The sequence below is a fragment of the Zalophus californianus genome, chromosome 13, assembly GCF_009762305.2.
Source record: "Zalophus californianus isolate mZalCal1 chromosome 13, mZalCal1.pri.v2, whole genome shotgun sequence".
NCBI lineage: Eukaryota > Metazoa > Chordata > Mammalia > Carnivora > Otariidae > Zalophus > Zalophus californianus.
Window position 1 is genome coordinate 3,865,802 of NC_045607.1, and position 19,707 is coordinate 3,885,508.

At 50.9% G+C, this 19,707-nt stretch overlaps 1 protein-coding gene across 3 annotated transcripts in view; it reads left to right on the plus strand.

The window, feature by feature from the left end:
* AK8 (adenylate kinase 8) overlaps positions 1 to 19,707 on the plus strand; it is a 117,896-nt gene that overhangs the window by 24,264 nt on the left and 73,925 nt on the right. For 2 of the 3 annotated variants that reach the window (XM_027614733.2, XM_027614735.2), the window contains exons 6-8: positions 15,567 to 15,648; positions 16,195 to 16,266; positions 17,449 to 17,649. In XM_027614733.2, the coding sequence (XP_027470534.1) occupies positions 15,567 to 15,648; positions 16,195 to 16,266; positions 17,449 to 17,649 (355 nt within the window). The remainder of the gene's footprint in view (positions 1 to 15,566; positions 15,649 to 16,194; positions 16,267 to 17,448; positions 17,650 to 19,707) is intronic. The other variant, XM_027614734.2, reaches the window with a different exon arrangement.

Below are 19,707 nucleotides of genomic sequence, written 5' to 3' on the forward strand. Positions count from 1 at the left end.
ATTTATTTAGTACTTATAATGACATTAGTGATCATCATTATTACTATGTTGATGATGGTGGTTAGATGTCTGGACTCCAAGGAAGTGGGGTGCCTGCCTGGCTCCTTGCTCACTGCACCACATTGCAGGGCACAGGGCCCTATGCATCGAGGCTGCAGTCGTTATGCCGTCGATGGTGACCACTGGTGGGGCTGTAGGGCTGAGGGTGGCATCCATGACCTCATTGATCTTGATAGCAGCCCAGTGGGGGAGGCACTGCCCTCACTGCGTTGAGGGATGCAGAATCTAAGACTTGCAGAGGTTGTGTGTCCTGCTCAAGGTCCCGCAATGAGTCCCAGAACAGAAATGCAAACACAGAGTTGTGATTTGGCCACTCCGTTCTTGTCTCACCAATGCACAGTGTCCCTCCAGGGAATGCTTCGCTTCAAGAGGCCCCAGGTCCCCGTCCGTAAAAGGACAGGCTTGGCTGGAGCTTTGAAGCCCCTTCCGGCCTCACAGTCTGATTCTGATCCTGACCAAGCCATTGTTACCTGCAGAGCAGAGAAATATCTCCTTTAATTTGTTTTAAAATTTCTTCCGAGCTTCAAGGGGCATCCAGTACCTTTTTCGTCTCTTCCCGGTGGAGACGGGATTTCAAAAGCCAGAGGTGAGCCTCCTAATTTTGTGCTTTGGTTGTTCAGAAACAAAACAAACCCTCATCCAAAATAAACAGGCTTTCTTGCTTTTAGGGATAAAGATGACACATATGCATATTCATTTGTATGATAATTATTATTATTTAGCTACACAGGGACTAGAATTGGTAATTTAGAGCACGAAAAGGAAGCAGGGAAGAGCGTTCGGGGAAAAGTAATGCAATCATAACCCATCAGGATTCTGTAGTTAATGTTGGGGTTTTTTTCTTCTCTTTTCCTTTTTTTTGCTCTAACGCAATCTCTTTGAAGATTTTCTTTGAAGTGACCATCAAATGCATTAGAGAAAGAGAAATTAGCACTTTGTATTGGAACGATGAAAAGGAGGTGGGCTCTACCTGTTGGGGACCCATGGCCTTTCTTTAGGGACAGCCGAGGTCCTGATGTCCGAGAGCGCTTCAGACCACGTCTCTAAGGGCAGAGGGAAGCTGAGAAATGAGGCGGTGGGCTCAGGAAATTTGAGAGGAAAAGGCTTTAATAGCAGAGAGGTGCTAAATCGTACTTCAGAGTCACATTTGCTTTCCAGGGTTTGGATTACTGAGGTCCCTTTCCTTCTTTTGGTCCTAATCCATCCTCGCAGCTACCCTGCTCTCTTCCTGGCCCCTTCTTCATACCGCTGCCACGGGTATTGCTTAACATAAAATGAACGATTTTATTTTTTGACTGCAATACATTTGTATGGTTCAGAATTCAAAAGGTGCCCAAGTCCGTTCACACTCCTGCCCCCCAGCCACGTGCTCCCTTCCTGGAGGCAACTGATGTTAACTCTCCCATGAAAGAACACCCCTTGGAAGGATGTTTATATTTTATGCCTACAGAAGTGGCCGTCTTTTTGAAACAAATGTTATGGTGTCCTCCACTGCTGAGAACCTTCGCTGTTTCCCACGCTGCCTGGCTGCCCAGTTTCGTCCCTCTGGCCCCTTGTGCCCGCTGCCTTTCACACCTTCTCCAGCTTCACCTGCGTGGCCCCTCCCAGGGCCTCCGCACACTGAGGGGAGGGACTCCAGCGGTTTCCCTCCCCTGGTGTCCACACCTCGTGTAACCCTCTCCCCTTGAGTGGGAACAGGGCCAACAGAAGAGGGCAGAGGTGAGGACGGGTCATTCCTGTGATGATGTGACATGATCTAAGACTAGACAGTCTCCTTACTGGCATGACCAGTAAGCTGCCGTGTTGGAGAGGCCCCTGTGGGTAGCCTCCAGCCAGTGAGAAACCAGAGCCCCCTGTCATACAGCAGCACAGAAGGGAATTCTGCCAGCAGCCTGATGGAGCTCGGAAGCGGATTCCTCCTCTGTCCAGCCTCCGGATGAGAAGGCAGCCTGGCTCTCTCCTTGATTGCTGCCCTCTGAGACCCCAGCAGAGAACCCGGCTAAGCAGCACTCGGACTCCTGCTCCACAGAAACTGAGATAATAAATGTGCCATTTAAGCCACTAAGACTGTGCATTCGTTACACAGCAATGGAGACCTGATACACCCGTGCTCTTCTCACTGCCTGAGGCCCCCACCCCGCCACGGGGCAGTGCCCCTCCTTCCTTAGGCTCAGGTTAGAGTCACTCCCTCGGGAGGCTCCCCGAGCTTGCCAAGCCCCAGGGAGGCTGGGGGCCCTGTTACATGCCTTCATGGCCTCTTGCTGTCCTGCTCCTCCAGAACTCCACAGTCAAGGGGTGGGGGCAGGGACCCTGTCTGTCCCAGTCAGCGCAGAACCCCCAGCTCATCACGTGGTACGTGGCATAGACATCAAGCTCGGGAAATATTTATGACATTCATGAATGAGAGAACGCCATTTGGATGATTCCGCTGTCTGTACCACCAGGGCAATGAAACCCTATCCTCACTCGCTGTTGGCCCAAGGAGGGGAAGGTGCTTAAAATACAATGTGACTGTGCAGTTGAGTCCGAACATCCTAACAATGGTTTCAACAACAGGAACATGCTTGTCCCAAGGTTTCTTGGGGAAAATATTTTGATGGTTGCCCTGGCGTGGTTTTAGGTAACTTGTGGGGAGACCTGTTGAGTGACTTTCCTCATCACATCCTAAAATTGTTTCCATCATCAGTGCCTTCAAGGTCCCCCTTTGGCCTCGGTCTCGTACACCTTGACCAGGTTCAACTGCTGTGTTCCAAGAGTAGCATTGTGCCCCGAGACCCCAGGCCTCAAGGTTTGAGAACTGTCTTCCAATTTGGTCATGGTACCCTGTGCCAAGACTTCCTGTGTCCTCCCTCGTCATCTCTTTCATCAACTGAAACAAGGGTCAGCCACCAGGACGCTGGATTTTAAAATATTGAGCGAAGGCCTATCATAAAAGCGACTGTGCCCTTGTGGAGGAATTCTAACTCATCTTACCAATTTTTTTATAACATTGTCTTTAGAAGTCATCCTACCTAAAACCTTTTACAGAAAGAGAGGCCCAGATGGAAGAGGGACTTAGCTAAAGTCAGAGGACCAGTGGCCCAGACAGCAGGTTCGGACAGGCCCAGCTTCCACCAGGGTCTCTCTGATGTCGGGCCAGGCCCTTTGACAAAGGCACTTTTGTGTCACCAGAACCAGACTAAGTTGGAAGGTCATGGATGAGAAAATATCTAAGAGGAGAAAAAGAAGAAATGTTTTGATGTATGGTCGCCTCCGTCCCCCAGCTGTGTGGTGGAGAAGGAAAGCTTTGTACCCAATTAACCATGGCTTGTCAGATGGTGGGAGTTTATCACCCAGGAAAAGGCAGAGGCCCCCGCGCATCAAGGGTGTGATTTATGGGCCCCGCAGATGGCTTGTGTCCACCTCTGCTGGCCGGAGCTGTCCCTGGCATGTCTGGGCTACTGGGCAGCAGCTAGGAAGAAGGCAGAAGGGACTCGGTGGGGAGAGCCCCCCAGGCTATAGCACGTCTCCCTGTGGGAGCTCCCTGAGGTCCCAGACAGGCTGCGTGCGTTCCGAGGTCCACAGGGCTGCCTTGCTCTCCCTATTTAAGGAGATGCTACAAGCAAGTGCTTAGTACCGCGCCTGGCTCTGAGGTCCACTTAGGCAGGATGAAGACGCTTTTCCTGTGCAAGAGGAGCAGGTGAAAACAGATCAGGTATGGGTGGGAGAAGACTGCATTGGAGTCCTGCGCACTTCTGGGGGAGGCGCATGACCTGCCGCCCAGCATGCCGTCGGCATCATTACTCAAGTGAGTTCTGGAACATCCCACCGCCCGCATGGATGAGAATTGGCAGACTTTTAAATGTAGGGCCGGAGGGGGTAAAAATCAATGAAATTTAAAAACCAGCTGGAGTCCATCTCTGCTTCTGTCCATGCACCTTGGTTTTTCTTTGATTCTGTGAGCTTCCACTTGGGATGGAGTTCTACTGCTTGGGAGGTGAGGGCTAACTCGAAAGGAGGCCGAGCATGAGGCCGAGCAAAAGCCAAGCACATAGAACTCGCTCCCCTCGAGGGCTGCTCTGGGCTATCGGGCAGGCATCTTTATCATGAGTGAGGCAGGAACTGGCCCCCTTGGGCTCAGCGGGTCGGTGCCCTCCCCAGTCGTGTTCTTTGTCACAGCATGGTCTTTCTGCTTCCCAAACTATGATGCTCAGAGCCCCAGCCAGGGGGACGCTGCACTCGAACGGACACTAGACTTCAGCATCCTTGTGTTTGCCCCTGGTGCGCCCAAGGGCAGCCTGCGGGGACACCACCCCATCCGCATCCAGGTCACCGCGTTCTAGCCAGCTCTGCCCGGTCCCCAGCAGTCGGTCGGGTCTTCCTAAGCCCCCCACCAAATGCCTGGAGTGGAAATTGGCACCTGTCCACCAGGACGTGTAGTTGGCCACATGGGATGTAAACAGGCCTCGGCTTCAGTGAGCTAAGAAAATATCACCTTGTCCCATGACCCGTCAGTCCTGTGGTCTTGTAGTAGATCAGGAAGAGTAAAACCAAAACCCGAGCACGGGCAGCAGAGAGCGGAATCGGCCCATTAAGATAAAGATACAAGTAATGGTTAGCCAGCACTTAGGAGCACATGGTCTGTTCCAGACACTGTGCCAAGCTCTGAGGCATTTTCTGATGGGAGCCACACAACTCTCCCGTGAAGGTGTCAACAACTAAGACTTATGGGCATCTACTGTGCGCCATGACCTCTTTTCAGTCATGTTGGGGACAAAACAGAACAAAGGAAATAGTGCCTCCTTTCATGGGCATGTGGCTAGGGGTGCACGTGGGGGGCCAGCGCTGCGGGTGGGCGGCCAGAGCGTCAATCCTCCCCTCTGGCCAAAAAGGAGGCCGCAGCACCAGAAACCCGCTGTGGATCCAAAAGCGGGATACGTGCACTATCTAAAGGAAAACAGACCTTCCAGAAGTCTGTCACATTCAAAACATCTGGCTCCACATCATCTCCTTCCTTGGCCTGAAGAAAGAGTGTCATCTTCAGAAGCCAGACTTTGGTCCACCAAACGCTGACCTCGCTCCCCAAGTTCCCGGGCAGGAAGAAGTTCTGTGGAGCTCGGTGCTCAGGGAGGAGGGTCACGCCCACCTCGGGGGATGCTCACCGCACACAAAATGCAAAATTATGCTTTGCGTTCCCAGGAGGACCTCTTGTTTAAATCTCACTTAGTGTCCTGGCGGCTCTCAGTTATTTTGAGAGAGAGGAGGTGATGAGGCGGCATACTTTTGACCGTGGACCCTAAAGTTTCAAATTTACTTGGCAGGCTTCTGGAGCCCTTTTCGTTCTCCCTTTTTAGGCACAGATTTATGCTTCCCTGCCCATGATGCGAATCACTATTTATAGTGGAAATGCTGACAGAGTCGAGGAGCCCGAGTCTGGGCCGCAGAACCACCAGCTGTTTGTTTTATTTCTCCTTGCGGCGCCATCGGGCTGGCATTCATCACCCACCTTTCATCCTCTGACGGGAGGAACACTGGATTTTCTTGCCATTGTTTTGACACTCACGGGTTTATGGATGTCACTCACATCCTCTGAGGAGCGCGGTTTTATTGATCAACAGCTCTGCGGAGCCCCTGGGCTGTGTGTGCCTCTAACACAGATGCGGTTAGGCTTGCAGGGCACCGGAGGGGCGGTCTGGCCTCCACTTGGAAAACTTACGGCATGCGTCATGGCAAGGCAGGGCTCTGGGGGATCAGGTGAGTACACCCTCAGGGATCCCTCCTCTGAGGGGGTTTCTGGCCCCTCGCTGGAGGCCATGGTTGGCCGGTGGGTGTGATGCGGGACCTGCGGACGGCATGCGGGGCCCGGCTGTGTGCACTCAGGGCAGCAGCCCCCCGGGTGCTCTGCGGGTGGCAGGTGCACATGACCATCCCTCTCACTGTAGGCGGGAGGAAAGACAGGGGACGGGATGCAGCCGAGTCTGATGTTTGAGCGTCTGTAACTTCGGTGCCAGCAGAGAGAGGGGCCCAGTGAAGCTGGAAACAGGGCTGGACGTGGGGCCACCAGCACATCACCTGGGCCGGCTTGAGTGCCCATTTGGCCGTGGACCTGAGGCTTGCCTCCCGAGAGGCAGAGACGCCGGCCAGTGGGGCAGAGCAGAGGGCGGCAGCTCCTTGTGCCCTCCTTCCTAAGCTCTTCACTCCTTGGTTCCTCAGTGAGCTGCCCGCTACGAGCAGCAGGGCATGTGCCAGAGGCGGGAACGCAGGCTGGGCACCCCCACTTCTCCAGCACCTGCGTCCGCCACACATGGTGCTAGCCCTTCGTGTGCGTCCTCACATCGAACCCGAAACACCAGCAAGGGCGGGCGCTCCCAGCTCTGCCTGCCTTGCAGACAGGAAGTAGGTACACAGCTGGGAGGTGGGGGCCCCAGGGTTCCCATCTGGCCCAATGCCGTCAGTCTGTAGGATTTGAACGACATATGGAAAGTCACACGGGTGGTTTTTAGCTGTAATCTGTAACATAGTCACTACCCCCAACTTTAATTATTAAACAGACTACCTCTACCATTAACTACACATCAGAGTATTGGTCAGAACACGAGAGCAAATGTGTATTTCCTTGGTGTGCCTTTTCTTTACTGAGACTTGGTGGCATTCACTAGCACCGACACTGGTGAATTCTCATTCTCTGAAGACATGATAGATGTTCTCACATTTTCCTTTGCAACAATTGGTTAGGTTGGGCTTTTCCTGGAGCAGCGGAAGGGCGTCTAGTCTCTGGAAGCAGATCGAGGACTGGGGTGAGAGGAGTTTAGGAAGACATGAACAGTGGGCCCGGCCTCCCAGCGTGTCGGGAGTGAATGCCCCTGGGGAAGTGAGCTGAGGCAGAAGAACGTGTTGACTGGGAGAGAGGGAGTAAGGGCGGGAGGGGGCTTTCTCAAGGGAGACAGAAGGACAGAGGGGCCAGCACCCCATGGGGACGGGGCGGGGGAGCCGGAGGGACAGCGGCTCCTTGTGGAGGTGCAGCCCCATGTTGCGCAGGGTGCTGCCTGCCTTGTGGGACCTGGCCTCACAGCTTCATAAAGTCACCCCTCTGTGGATTCAGCCTTTCTAAGTCTTGTGGAAATGCGGTTGCCCTACCACCCCGATTGCTGGTGGGGGAGAGGAAGGAGCGGGTGTGCGTGAAGCGCCTCCTTGGGGCCCGGTACTTGACCTTCACACTTGTTATTGATGACCTCTTACTGCCCCCACTGTACAGACGAGGGCACTGAGACTCGGGGCTCGTTGAGATGACAAAGCTGCAGGGTTAGAGCCAAGATTTGGACCCAGCCACAGCTCCATCCATGGCCAGTGCTTTCCCTGCCCGGGGCCCAGATGGGCCGCGTGGGGGTCCCAGGAGAGAGATGGGCAGTGTGGGGGGTCCCAGGACGAGGGGAGAGCTCCAGCTTGCAGGGAGGCGGGAACAAGGGCCAGCTGCCTTGGTTTGGGGCTGTGCCTGACTCAGTGGACTGGCACGGAGAGGGAAGCATGAGGTCTGAGGAGCCGCTTGGGGTCTGTAGATGGGGGGACACTGCAGCCTCTGAGAATGAGGCCAGGGGCATTGGTACCCAAGCTCGGACGCAGCGCTCGGCCTGTGCGCTCTACTTGGGAATTCCCCAGAGAGGAGTGGTTTTAGTTGTTGATCCGACTAGGTTCCTTGTCAGCCCCTCTCCAGTGGCTGCCCCTCCTGCCGCGTGGGGGTCCCCCCTTCTTTTCCTGATCTCAGGGAACTGGCAGAATCATGTAGGAGAAGCAGGCTACATGGCTGGAAGTAAATTATGTCATAATGTTCGAAGATCATCAGAGGCAGGCCAGTCACTCGTCCTGTTGATGCCTATTTTTCCTGCATGATTATTAATAATGTGCTAGTCACTCTTCCACTCTTAAGATGTCTTTGTTGGACCATAAATCTTAACAGTTCCCCTACTTAGAATCACCTGGTCCATCTCTCTTGATTCACAGAGGACGTTCAATGCCTTGTACAAGTCAGGGGCAGCTGGGAGAGGAAATGAGTTAGGACAGATTTGGGGCAACAGGTGACAGTTCGTCCCCCCAGGTGCAGACCCTCTGAACTGTCCAATACAGAAGCCCAGGGTGGTGGATAAACACCCCAACGAATTAATGAATTGATGAGGGAGTGAATGAAAGAATGGATCTTACCCCTCTGTAAAAACATGACTGTTTACCCATGTGCTGGACCCCGACCTGTGGCCGGTGTGGCTCCTACCCATTTCCAGAGGAGCAGACTGCCCTTGGGGAGGCCCCTGGGCCAGGCGATGGCAAATGGTCCCGAGCACTCTGGAGCGGGTCCACTGTAGCCGAAGCCACTCACCAGACTCCCCTCGTTGTAATACAAATGTGTTTCCCCTCTATAATTGGAAAGCTTTCCTCAGTTCCTATCTGGAATGCCCGTTATTCTTCTTTCCAAGGGATCACCTTTCTACATGAACCCTTTATATTAATTTCTACCACCTTGGGACGCCTGGCTGGCTTGGTCAGCGGAGCATGCAACTCTTGATCTTGGGGTCATGGGTTCCAGCCCCACATTGGGTGTAAAGATTACTTAACAATAAAATCTTTTAAAAAGGGACACCTGGGTGGCTGTCAGTTGAGCGTCTGACTCTTGATTTCGGCTCAGGTCATGAACTCCAGGTCGTGAGATCGAGCCCCGCATTGGGCTTTGTGCTCAGTGCCGAGTCTGCTTTGAGATTCTCTCTCTCCCTCTGCCCCTCCCTGCACTTGAGCTCTTATGGACGCGCACGCTCTCTCCTTCTCTCTCAAATAAATAAATGAAGTCTTTAAAAAAATCTTCAAAAAAAGTTGTACAAACTTAAAAAGGATTCCTTCTTGCAAGTAGGTAAAGAGAAAAACCTAGTTCACCTTTCTCAGGATTATAATGATAAAACTAGCCACTTCTTTGTTGCTAGATACTATGCTTGTTTTGTGGGTGTTTGCCTAGGGTCCTTATTTAATTATCCCAACAACTACGGGCTAGACTGATATTATTGCCCCACTTTACAGATAAGGAGAACAAGGCTGGTGGGGGGGTGGTTGAGGTGACTGGTCGGAAGTCACCTGACTGGCGGTGGCAAGGCTGATTCCAACCTCCCTGCTTTTCACCAGCAGATAATCTGACACCCTAAAGGGCAAGTCTCCTTTCTGAAGAGGTGTGCCCACACCGCAGACATGCTGTGAAATGTTGGAGAAGAATGGCTCCGTTAACTGGATGTTGTTGGATTATCCATGTCATTCATTTCCAACCAGAGCCACTGTGTCTGAACCTCAGAAGGAGATGTTAGCCCTTCAAGTGCATTATCTCTCTCGTGGGCTATCTTGGTGTCATCCCTGCCTTGGAGATGGGATGGGACTGGTCCATTTGGGGACAGAACCGGATGGCCTTCAAACTGGGTTTTCTTCTGCAGAGCAGCTCCAGGGGCACCAGCGACATTTAATGTGAATTTGACTTTAAAATGTATTTTTTTTTTTAGCTATTTGGGAACATGCACATCTGTGCTGTACCAAATTTTAACACCCTGGAGCTCGCTAGTCTTTTAACCTGCAGACCTAGGAGTACCGATTGTCCTGGATCTGCATGTTTGTATGGGATGCCACGCTTGTGTCACTGATAAGCAAGAGTGGGACTCAGCACTGTTGGTTATTGAGAGGAGTCACTCGTGCACGTCCAGCCTTTTTGGAGCAGGTGCATTGCTGCTAGGCTGGGCTCAGAAGGCCAGGCAGAGCCCACGGCGTGCCTTGTTGGTGCAGAGCCTGTGTGTAGGAGCAAGTTAAGGAATAATCCGTTCTGCTCCATTAGTATACTTGAGTGTGGTCAGGAATGCCAGCAGGTGTTGCGTATTGGTTGAAGTTCAACTTTGAAATAAAAAGTCTTGTCGGTCATCCTTCAGATGAGTTTGACAGGGAAGGCAGCCTAAGATGATAGGGCAGGCTAAGGCGTCCGTGGTTTTGTATACACCGAAGGAACTGGTACTGGGGCAATCCGATGTCAACTTTTGCGTGTTTATCAAAATAGTCTCCTTGTTCTCACAGACTGCCTTTACAACACATTAGTTTGCCAAACTCAACCTTTTCAGATGCATTTCTTTCCTTTCCTTTTTTTTTTTTTTTTAAGATTTTATTCATTCATTTGACAGAGAGAGCACAAGCAGGGGGAGCGGCAGGCAGAGGGAGAGGCAGGCAGAGGGAGAGGGAGAAGCAGGCTTCCCCACTGAGCAGGGAGCCTGTTGCAGGGCTCGATCCCAGGACCCCGGGATCATGACCTGAGCCGAAGGCAGACGCTCAACCGACTGAGCCACCCGGGTGCCCCTAGATGCATTTCTTTCTGGCTGGTAATATGTCTCTTTTTTCCTTCTTGTATATGTTGGGAAATCACAGAATACTTCATTAGAAAGAAGAGGGATAGCTGGTGGGGCTAGGGTGCATCTCGTGATGCTTCCTCTGGTTCGGACTTGAGCTAAGTGAATCTGATTCGTCAGGTCCAAATCTTCAGCCTCAGATGGCCCCCTCAGGACTACAAGGAATCCGCATTCGGCTCCCGGGGAACGTCTGCCGTGGAGCCTCCCACATCTGCAGTTGGAGCTGGGAGCCAGCAAAGGGGGCCTCCCAGGGGAAGCACCCCACTGTGGTCTTCAAAGGAAAGGGGAGGAAACCAGGGGCAACGCATCAGAAAAGCAGAGGACCCAGAGGGCAAGAGTTTTACGGCGTGAAGTTGCTAATTGTGCTTTAATAATAGTCAGGAGGGCAGAAGAGGCCAGTGTTCGCACAGAGCAGGACAGCCCGCTCGGCGTCGGGCCGCGCTCTGCTGGGCCTCGCCAAGTTCCCTGGGCTGGCTGGCTGCGTTCTTTCCCTTTTTTTCATCTGTGACATCTGCTCGGTGCTTGTCCCTCCTGTGATACCGTACCCCTTGCAGCTGTGCAGACCTCCAGCTCTGCGCTGCTGCATGGAGTGCCCTGAGCATACGGCCTTTTTGATGTGTGATAAAACAGAACCAAGCCACGGGGGTATGGCGAGCGAAGGCATCAGAATATCAATTAACCTGCTCTGAACAAAGCTGCGGCTCCAGAGTGGAATAGACATTTCACTGAAGTGTCAGGAAGATGGATAACGTATTCTAATTAGGGGTTGACTGATACCTCCGCATCCAGCCACTCCTGGTAGTCAGACCCACGAACCTAACGAGTGTCCCATCATGGCACTGGCCAGGTGCTATTTACTGATTTATGACTCCTTGCTTTGCCAGAATTTGCGGCCATTAACTTGCCCTCAACCAAAGCTGCAGTTTTCCCTTGAAAGTGCAGTCCATCCTGCAAATGGGTGGTTGCTCATAACCTCTATAAATGCCAGAGCTCTGGGAAGGAAGATCTTTTCCGAGCGCTAAGCCTGGTGCTTCCGTCTTAAGGATGCCCCAGGCCCCTACGCTCCCTGTTGCGGAGGCCTCGGTCACTAGCCTTCCTTCCCAGGAGGACTGACCTGGGCCCGTGTGGGGATGAGGGATCTCCATGGTTGCCTTTCCCACCGAGTGTGGGCTGCCCTAAGGGGTCCCTCAGGGACCTTAGTACCTGGGTGATCAGACCATCCCCTGGAGTCTGAAAGAGCAACCCTGGAGAGCCAGCAGCTTGGGATTCACTTCAGAGCCCCCCACCTTCTTTTAAAAATTTCACATCCACACCAGAATGATGCACCGGTGAGGCCAGGCTAATTAGGGAGATGTTCCTCATTTTGCTGCACTTTTCCCGTGTAATTGGAAGGCCCACTTTCTCCAGCAAGAAGTCGGTGAGAGCTGTTCCCCTGAATCGCTCTAAAAGCTTTGGACCACATACTGATGTCAGCTGCAGTTTATGGGTGAGATGATAATAATTGCTCCTTAATGCAATATTAAAAGCAGAGGTCTTTCTCGGTGCTGAGTGGAGACGGAGCTCCAGCCTTCTTTCGGCTTCAAAAAGGAACTCGAAACAATCCCCAGCCCTGGTGCCAGAAGCAATCAGTGGGCTCCCAGCCCCTCCCTCCAAATAAAGAAAAAATAAGGGGGTCTGAACGTAGCTAAAGTTCAGAAAATTTCGGTTTGGCTTCCAGAGCTGCAAGCGGGGAGTTCTCAGATGTGGCGCCTCCTGGGTCCCGTGGTGGTGCGCACATCTGTGGGTGTTTGCTCTTCTTAAGGGCGGCAGCCTGGCTCCGGGCTGGCGATAACAAGGACTTGAGGGAGCAAAAGGCTGTTAAAAAACTTTTTTTTTGCACTTTTGCTTCATTAGCTCTAGAAACCAGGGTTCCATAGGCTGCGTGTTTTCCTGCATAATTTAAGAAATTAATGAAAGCATGCCTGATTTTTCCAACGCTCTTTACTCTGTAAATTTGTTCAGTTTTTTTTTTTTTTTAACTGTCAGTGGAGGCCTTTGGAACCTAAATATTTTAATATTGAAGAAATGCAGGCCCTTTTCTGGTTAGTTCCTTTTTAGGAACACACGGTGTTGTGTAAATCAGGTGTTATGGGTTATAAATGGCCTTGACTCTGAGTTCACCCCTACAGGTCCATCCTCTGAGCTTAAAGCAACTAAATTCTCCTACTGACATGAGGGAGGGGTCTATGGCAGGTGGTGCCTTTCTGGGGGCCAGTGTCAGAAGCTGCAGCTTCCAGAGTGGTCACCTGACCGCCTCGCTGCAGAGGGCAGGCCTGAAGCTGTTTGCTGCTTTTTTTCACTCTTGTAAAGCTCACTTTACCTAAGTGGATCTGGACATCAAATCTGAACCATTAGGAAGTCTGTTTGTGTAACTCTAGACTCCTGGCCCTTGAAAGGACTTTAGAAATTGTTTAATGTGAACCTTGCTGAGGGACATAAAAAAAATCAATTTAAACAAATGGGAAGGTAAGGCAGTGAGATTGTGAAAATGTCACTTCTTCATACATGTATACATTTAATGTCATTCCAGAATTCTAGTGGCGTTTCTGTTTTTGAACTTGCAAAATATTTTTGCTGCTTACTTGGAAGAACACATTTTTGAAAACAAGAAAAAAGGAGGAACATATCCTATTAGATGTTACAAACATTATAAAACAACATTTTAAATGGTGTGAGGGGGCGCCTGGCTGGCTCAGTCAGCGGACCGTGTGACTCATGATCTCAGGGTCGTGAGTTTGAGCCCCACGTTGGGCGTAGAGTCTACTTAAAAAAAATTTTTTTTAAATGGCATGAGGGTGATTCTAGAGTCTACGTGCAGGAAGATGCCAGAGCCAACATGGTGTCAGCATTCAGACAGTGACAAAAATGACATTCAGAGGGGAAAAGATAGGCTGTTTCCTAGACGAGATTGGGACATTTGGTGAGCCACAAGGAGACACATTAGTTCACAGCCTCACGTCATTTTCAAAATAAAATGTGGCTCTATTAAATGTTTACATATAAAGAGTAAAATCCTAAGAGAACACAATCGAAATGCAAGTGGCTATCTATCAGCCTTTGCAATGGGAAAGGCCTTTTTGCACAGCCACACAATGCCAGATCCAAAGAGGAAACAGCACAAATTGATATGGCCCAAAACTTATGTGTTAAAACAGCCCCTACACAAGATTAGAAGGTCAAAGACAAACTGTAGAAAATGTTGGCAACGTTGTTTGCCTCGAAGGGTCTGTGGTAGCTTTTGCCAAAATGGGTTAATTCTTCTTATGTAAAGAACTTTTGTAAGTAAATGAAAGGACAAAACTCTTAAGAGGAAACTTGATAGATGGTATGAATTGACATTTTGGAAACAAAAAACTTCAAATAACCAATAAACACATGGGAAAAATATGGAGCCTCACTAATGATCAAAGAAATGTAAACTAAAGCAGCAATGGTATCCTCTACTTTGCTGGACAGATTTTCCTCCAAGATAATGCCAAACATTGACAAGGATACAGGGAAATAAGTGATCTGAGGTTGGATTCATAAACTGGCCAGGGCAGTTTTGTAGAGAGCCATGGCAGAATGTATCAGAAGTCACAAAAGAAGGTGCCAACTTTTAGAAATCTATTTTCAGGGGGCCCCTGGGTGGCTCAATTGATTAAGCGTCTGACTCGATTTCAGCTCAGGTCATGATCTCAGGGTCATGAGACTGAGCCCTGCATCAGGCTCCAGGCTCAGCAGGGAGTCTGCCTGGGATTCTCTCTCTCCCTCTCCATCTGCCCCTCTCCCCTTCTAAAAAATTTAATTAAAAAATAGAAATCTATTTCTAGGATATTCTGTGTGCATCAAGATGTACTTACAGTGGTTTTTAAAATAATGGTGCAAAACAGGAATGAAACTAAATGAACAACAACGTGAGATCGGTTAACATTAGTCAGGTCAGTTCCTGTGGTGCTCGGCAGCTGTGGAAGCTTCAAGGAGAAGAGCATTTTGTCACATGGGAGAATGTTCCAGAAATGTTTTTGCTGTATGAAGAGTACAGACTACAAAGTAGCATGCACAGTGTGATTTGTTACCCCCCCGGGAGAAAGATCCCAGTATGTGAAGGCTGGAAGGAGTTACAGCAAAGTGTTAGCTGTGCCTAGTCTGGGCCGGTGGTGTTCTCAGTGACTTGCGCCCTCATTTCAGCTTTCCAGTATCTTCCACATAGTGTACAGCAATCATGTGTTTCCTTCACAGTTGGACTTAAATGGAAGGACTTAAATGATTAATAAAAATAAATATGCTAGACCAGTTCCCTTGCTGTACCCAGAAGGGGCTGAAGCCTGAGAGATTTCAGCCCTGGAACAAGTTCGCTACAGAACAGAAATTTGAACCCAGATCTCTCTCTTTTTTATTTACTTGAGAGAGAGAGAGTGAGCACGAGCAGGGGGAGCGGCAGGGCAGAGGGAGAAGCAGACCCAGGGAGCCCAACATGGAACTCGATCCCAGGATCCGGGATCATGACCGGAGCCGAAGGCAGACGCTCAACCAACTGAGCACCCCAGGCACCCTGAGGCTTGTTCTTAAGAAAAGTGGGGTTTCATGTTGACTCAGGTGGTTCCTCCCAGGATCCCCCATCCAAGAAACTCCCTTTAGGAAATAATCCACAACGTAGGAAGAGCCATACGCGCAGAGCTGTTCATCACAACATTATTACGATCACGAGAGTTGTTAGCGGTTGAAACGTTCTGTCATGGGGTATGGCTAAGCAACTATGGCGTGCTCACTGGGTGGGACGTTGTGTAGACACTGAAAATCGTGGCAATGCAGAGGCGTGCTGATAGGAGGCAGTGTTTTGGTAGCCATAATGGGTGATGGACAAAATCAGGACATCAAATATCTATGTTGTGATTATAGTCATAAATGTAAGATTCAGAAGGGAATGTAATAATAGGGAGTACTTGTTAAGCTGGGTGATGTGGCTATCAGAAACATTTACTTCCTTTTGTTTTAACAAGTTCTAGTTTCTCTATAAAGCTGTGTTATTCCTTTTATAATTCCAAAAAAATCTAAAAAGTAAAAATAGATGAGCACCTTTCCAAATTCTCTGCCTAGGGCTGGATTCTGGATGGCATCCCTGAAACTCGGGAGCAGGCCCTGTCGATCCAGACCCTCGGGATCACCCCCAGACATGTCAGTGAGTAGCCTGCGAGGGGCCCTCCGGCCAGGGTGGCAGTCCCCACACCCCATGAGTGAGCACCCTGCTCTGTATCACCTCCCAGCGCCCGCCCTCAGCTCTGTACCAGCCAAGACCCAGCAGGAACAAGGACAACACAGTTGAATTTTTCATCAAGCTAAAGGCATTTGGGGATTGCTCCTAGAAGAATGGGGTTTTGTTTTGACCTGGTGGTTCCTTGTTCCAGGAATCCCACATCTGAGAGACCTGAGGAAATAGTCCAAAATATGGCCAGAGCGTTTCGCACAAAGACATTCCTCGGAGCGTTATTCCAGTGAAAGTTGTTAGGTGAAATGTGCAAGCGTGGGCTGCCCGCTGTGCTGAGAGTATCTTCGTGGTTTGGTGCCGCGATCCCTCTACGGGACTCATGGGGGTGGGAGATGGTGCTTGTGTTAGTGTCATCCCACAGCAAGGGAGACCTAAGACAAGTTATCAGCCCACGAGATTCAAATGTCTGGGACCTGCTGCCCAACATGCCTGGTGGTGCTGTCTTCCTTTTCTGCCCAGTTGTGCTGAGCGCTCCAGACACTGTCCTGATTGAGAGAAACTTGGGGAAGAGAATCGACCCTCAAACGAGAGGTATGCCATCTCCAGCCCCACCCTACTCCATGGAGCTTCAGAGATGATTGCTGATCCGTGATCATCACCCACCGTTTACTGAGCCCTTTTCCACTTGGGGCGCCCGCAGAGGGCCCCGTGGGGGCCACAGAGGCTCAGATGCTGCAGGCTGGGCTGGGAGCAGGAAGTCACTTGGTAGGGGATAAACTCCAGCAGAGGAGGAGTTGGAGGTCCCTGGGGCTGAAGGAGGAGCCCTGGAGACGTTGAGCTGGTTGAGCTGGGTCTCAGCTCTTGAAGACCAGACAGTTCAGCAGGGGCCCGGGGCCCTCGACCTCTGGCCTCAGGCTTTGGCAGCAGACAGCCCTGGGTTCATGGACCCCAGCCCCGCCCTTTCCATCTGTGCAATGTGGGATGAGTTGCCTAACATCGCCAAGACTCGGTTTCCTTACCTGTACCTGGGGTGAGACCTACCTTGTGCTCTGACTGCTGTGAAAACAAGCGCATGCAGTGGCCCAGCAGAGTGAGCACTCAAGAGCCGCAACTGTCCTTCCTGTTGTGCCGAGAATCCTCGTTCCTTCGTTCTTTTTGTAAAGATCTATTTATTCGTTTTGGAAAGAGAGAGAGCACGAGCGGGAGGGGCAGAGGGAGAGAGAATCCCAAGCAGACTCTGCACTGAGCCAGAGCCCGATACGGGGCTTAGTCCCATGACCCCAGGACCATGACCCTAGCGGAAACTGAGGGTCGGACGCTCAACCGACAGCGCCACGCAGGCGCCCCCTCATCCTTTTGTTATTGTTTTTTTTAAGACTTTTTTTTTAAAGATTTTATTAATTTATTTGAGAGAGAGAGAGAATGAGAGATAGAGAGCACGAGAGGGCAGAGGGTCAGAGGGAGAAGCAGACTCCCCGCCGAGCAGGGAGCCCGATGCGGGACTCGATCCCGGGACCCCATGATCATGACCCGAGCGAAGGCAGTCGCTTAACTGACTGAGCCACCCAGGCGCCCCATCCTTTTGTTATTGTTAAGAGAGGCATAAGAGCAGCTCCAGAGCCAAAGCGCATCCTGCACAGCTTAGGGGGGCTGAATACCCCTAGGACTCTCACAGGCTTCGGCCCCTAGATGGCTCACCTCTGGCCAGATGCAGCAGTGGCCTTGGAGCCCTCTGGGCAGGTGACTCTGACCACGTACCTCTCCCCCTTGCAGAGATTTATCACACCACCTTTGACTGGCCCTCCGAATCTGAAATTCAGAACCGACTGATAGTGCCGGGGGGCATCTCGGAGCTGGAGACGGCACGGAAACTGCTGGAATATCACAGGAACATCATCAGGATCCTCCCCGCTTACCCCAAAATCCTGAAAGTCATCAATGCTGACCAGCCGTGTGTGGACGTCTTCTACCAGGGTAAAACACAAACAGCAGTGGGTTCCCCATGCACCTCAACCCTCCGCATCCCAGTGTCAACCCGCAGCACGACTCAGGGTCTTGAGTCCATTTAGGGCAGGGGTAAGCAGCCCCACCCCCACCACTGCACTGTTGTTGGAGCAATAACAAAGGTTCACGGGAAGTGGCTGGAGCAGGTGCCTGCATGTGCGTGCAGGTGTGCGTGCGTGCGCGTGCGTGTGTGTGTAGGTAAAGGTTGAGCCCTGAGACTCTGGAGCCAGGGGCCCTGTGTTCAAATCTCATCCCCACCGCACATCAGCTGTGTGCTCTCCGGCAAGTCTCTTACCTCTCTCAGCCTCAGTTTTGTCATCCCTAAAATGGGAACAAAAATCGTGTCTTCCTCATCGGCTTGGGTGAGGATTACACGGGAGTCTGCAAATCATGTATCCACAGCCGTGAATCTAGCAACTGGGACAGAGAAGAGCTCAGTAACGTCAGCCGTCAGTGCTACTGGGACTCAACGTCCTGTCCCAAAAGGCCAGGGAAAGCTAGAACCATTCTACCCCAGAGCAGCTGAATTGTGGTTTATAATAGTCTCCACACTCAGGTATGCCCTTCTACGCAATCCGCGTAAATGACACAATAAAAATGTCGGCGCAGGTGTCTAAGACACTGGACCATGGACAACGGCCCTTTTTGGTATATTCTCTCAAATCTCTTTAAGAAAAGTTTTGTTTTGGTGGGGGGGTGCTTCTGAGCTCCCTGGCCTGGCTGTTCCCTGGGCCCCCGTCTGCGGGTGGACTTCCGCCGAGATCCCAGGGACGGCACAGCCTCACTCCCCGAGGGGGTCAGTCAGCCTGTGGGGGGGTGTCTAGAAAATATCGCTGAAACAGCCAGGCTGTGGATACCGTACCGTTTTCCAGCGGTTTTGCATCTCGGAAGGGTCTTTAGTAGCAAGCACTGCGCTCTGAAGATAAACAACCACCACATTTATCTTATGGCATGATTCTGAATTTACACATTAATTACTTCCAAATTACTTAATTAAATTTAAAAGTTCATATGATCGTTCATAAAGAATTCATGCCTGGAATTGTAAATAAAAATGTGAGTGTCTGCATATTAATTATTATTAATTAATAATGCAGACAGATAAATTGGAAATTGGAATGCAAAATTCTCTCTGTGTTGTTTTTTTTAATCTCTCTGCAGTGCATCCAGCAACCACATATTTTTAAAAAGAATAATTAGATGTTGAGACTGTCTGGGGGATCATTACTTCTAATTAACTTAGTTATTTACTGTAAATTAAGCATCATTTGTAAGCAGGCTGCTTTGCCGGTAGTGTTTGTGCATTTCGGATGTGCCGGATCATGGCAGTTCTGGCGGGCTGGAATGCCTTCCTCCAGCTTATTCTCGGGGGCAGAAAATGTTACCCAGGCAGTGGGTTTTGGAGAGTGCCCCCAGCCCTGCCAGCTCTCTGTCAAATGGGGCAAGAATAATACATCTCTCGGGGGAATGTTGCACCACTGGAATGAGATAGTGCCCGCAGAGTATTTAGCTTAGCAGTTAACACAAGCTGGTGTGTATGACGTTATGATGATGATCAATATCACAACCTTTAAGACAGTTGATTAACTTACCTGTGCCCTTAGTTCTAAAGATGAGGGGAATTGTATCTATAATGATCCTTCCAATTAAATATCCTACAAAGATTCGAGAGGTCAAAATCCATACAGAGAACATCCCAGGGCTTCTCGCTTCTCGTTTGCCCCTACTCCCACCCCGGGGACATCTGTGGTTGTCACAACTCAGAAGTGTGCTCCTGGCACCTGGTGGATGTGCCCCAAATGTCATGGGTGCGAGATCGGCAAACCCCGCAGCCCCTGTCCCTTGTTTGAGGGGGGCCAGGTCCCTGAAGGTGGCATGGTGGCTCAGCCCCTTGCCAGGGTGGAACCCATCTGAGGGCAGGACAACCATCAGAGGGCCGTGCATGGCTGACCTTGTGTAGGATGGTCTGGGTCCCTGGCAGGAGGCGAGGCTGGGGGAGGGAGACCCTGTTTTGGTGTGGGTGGCTGG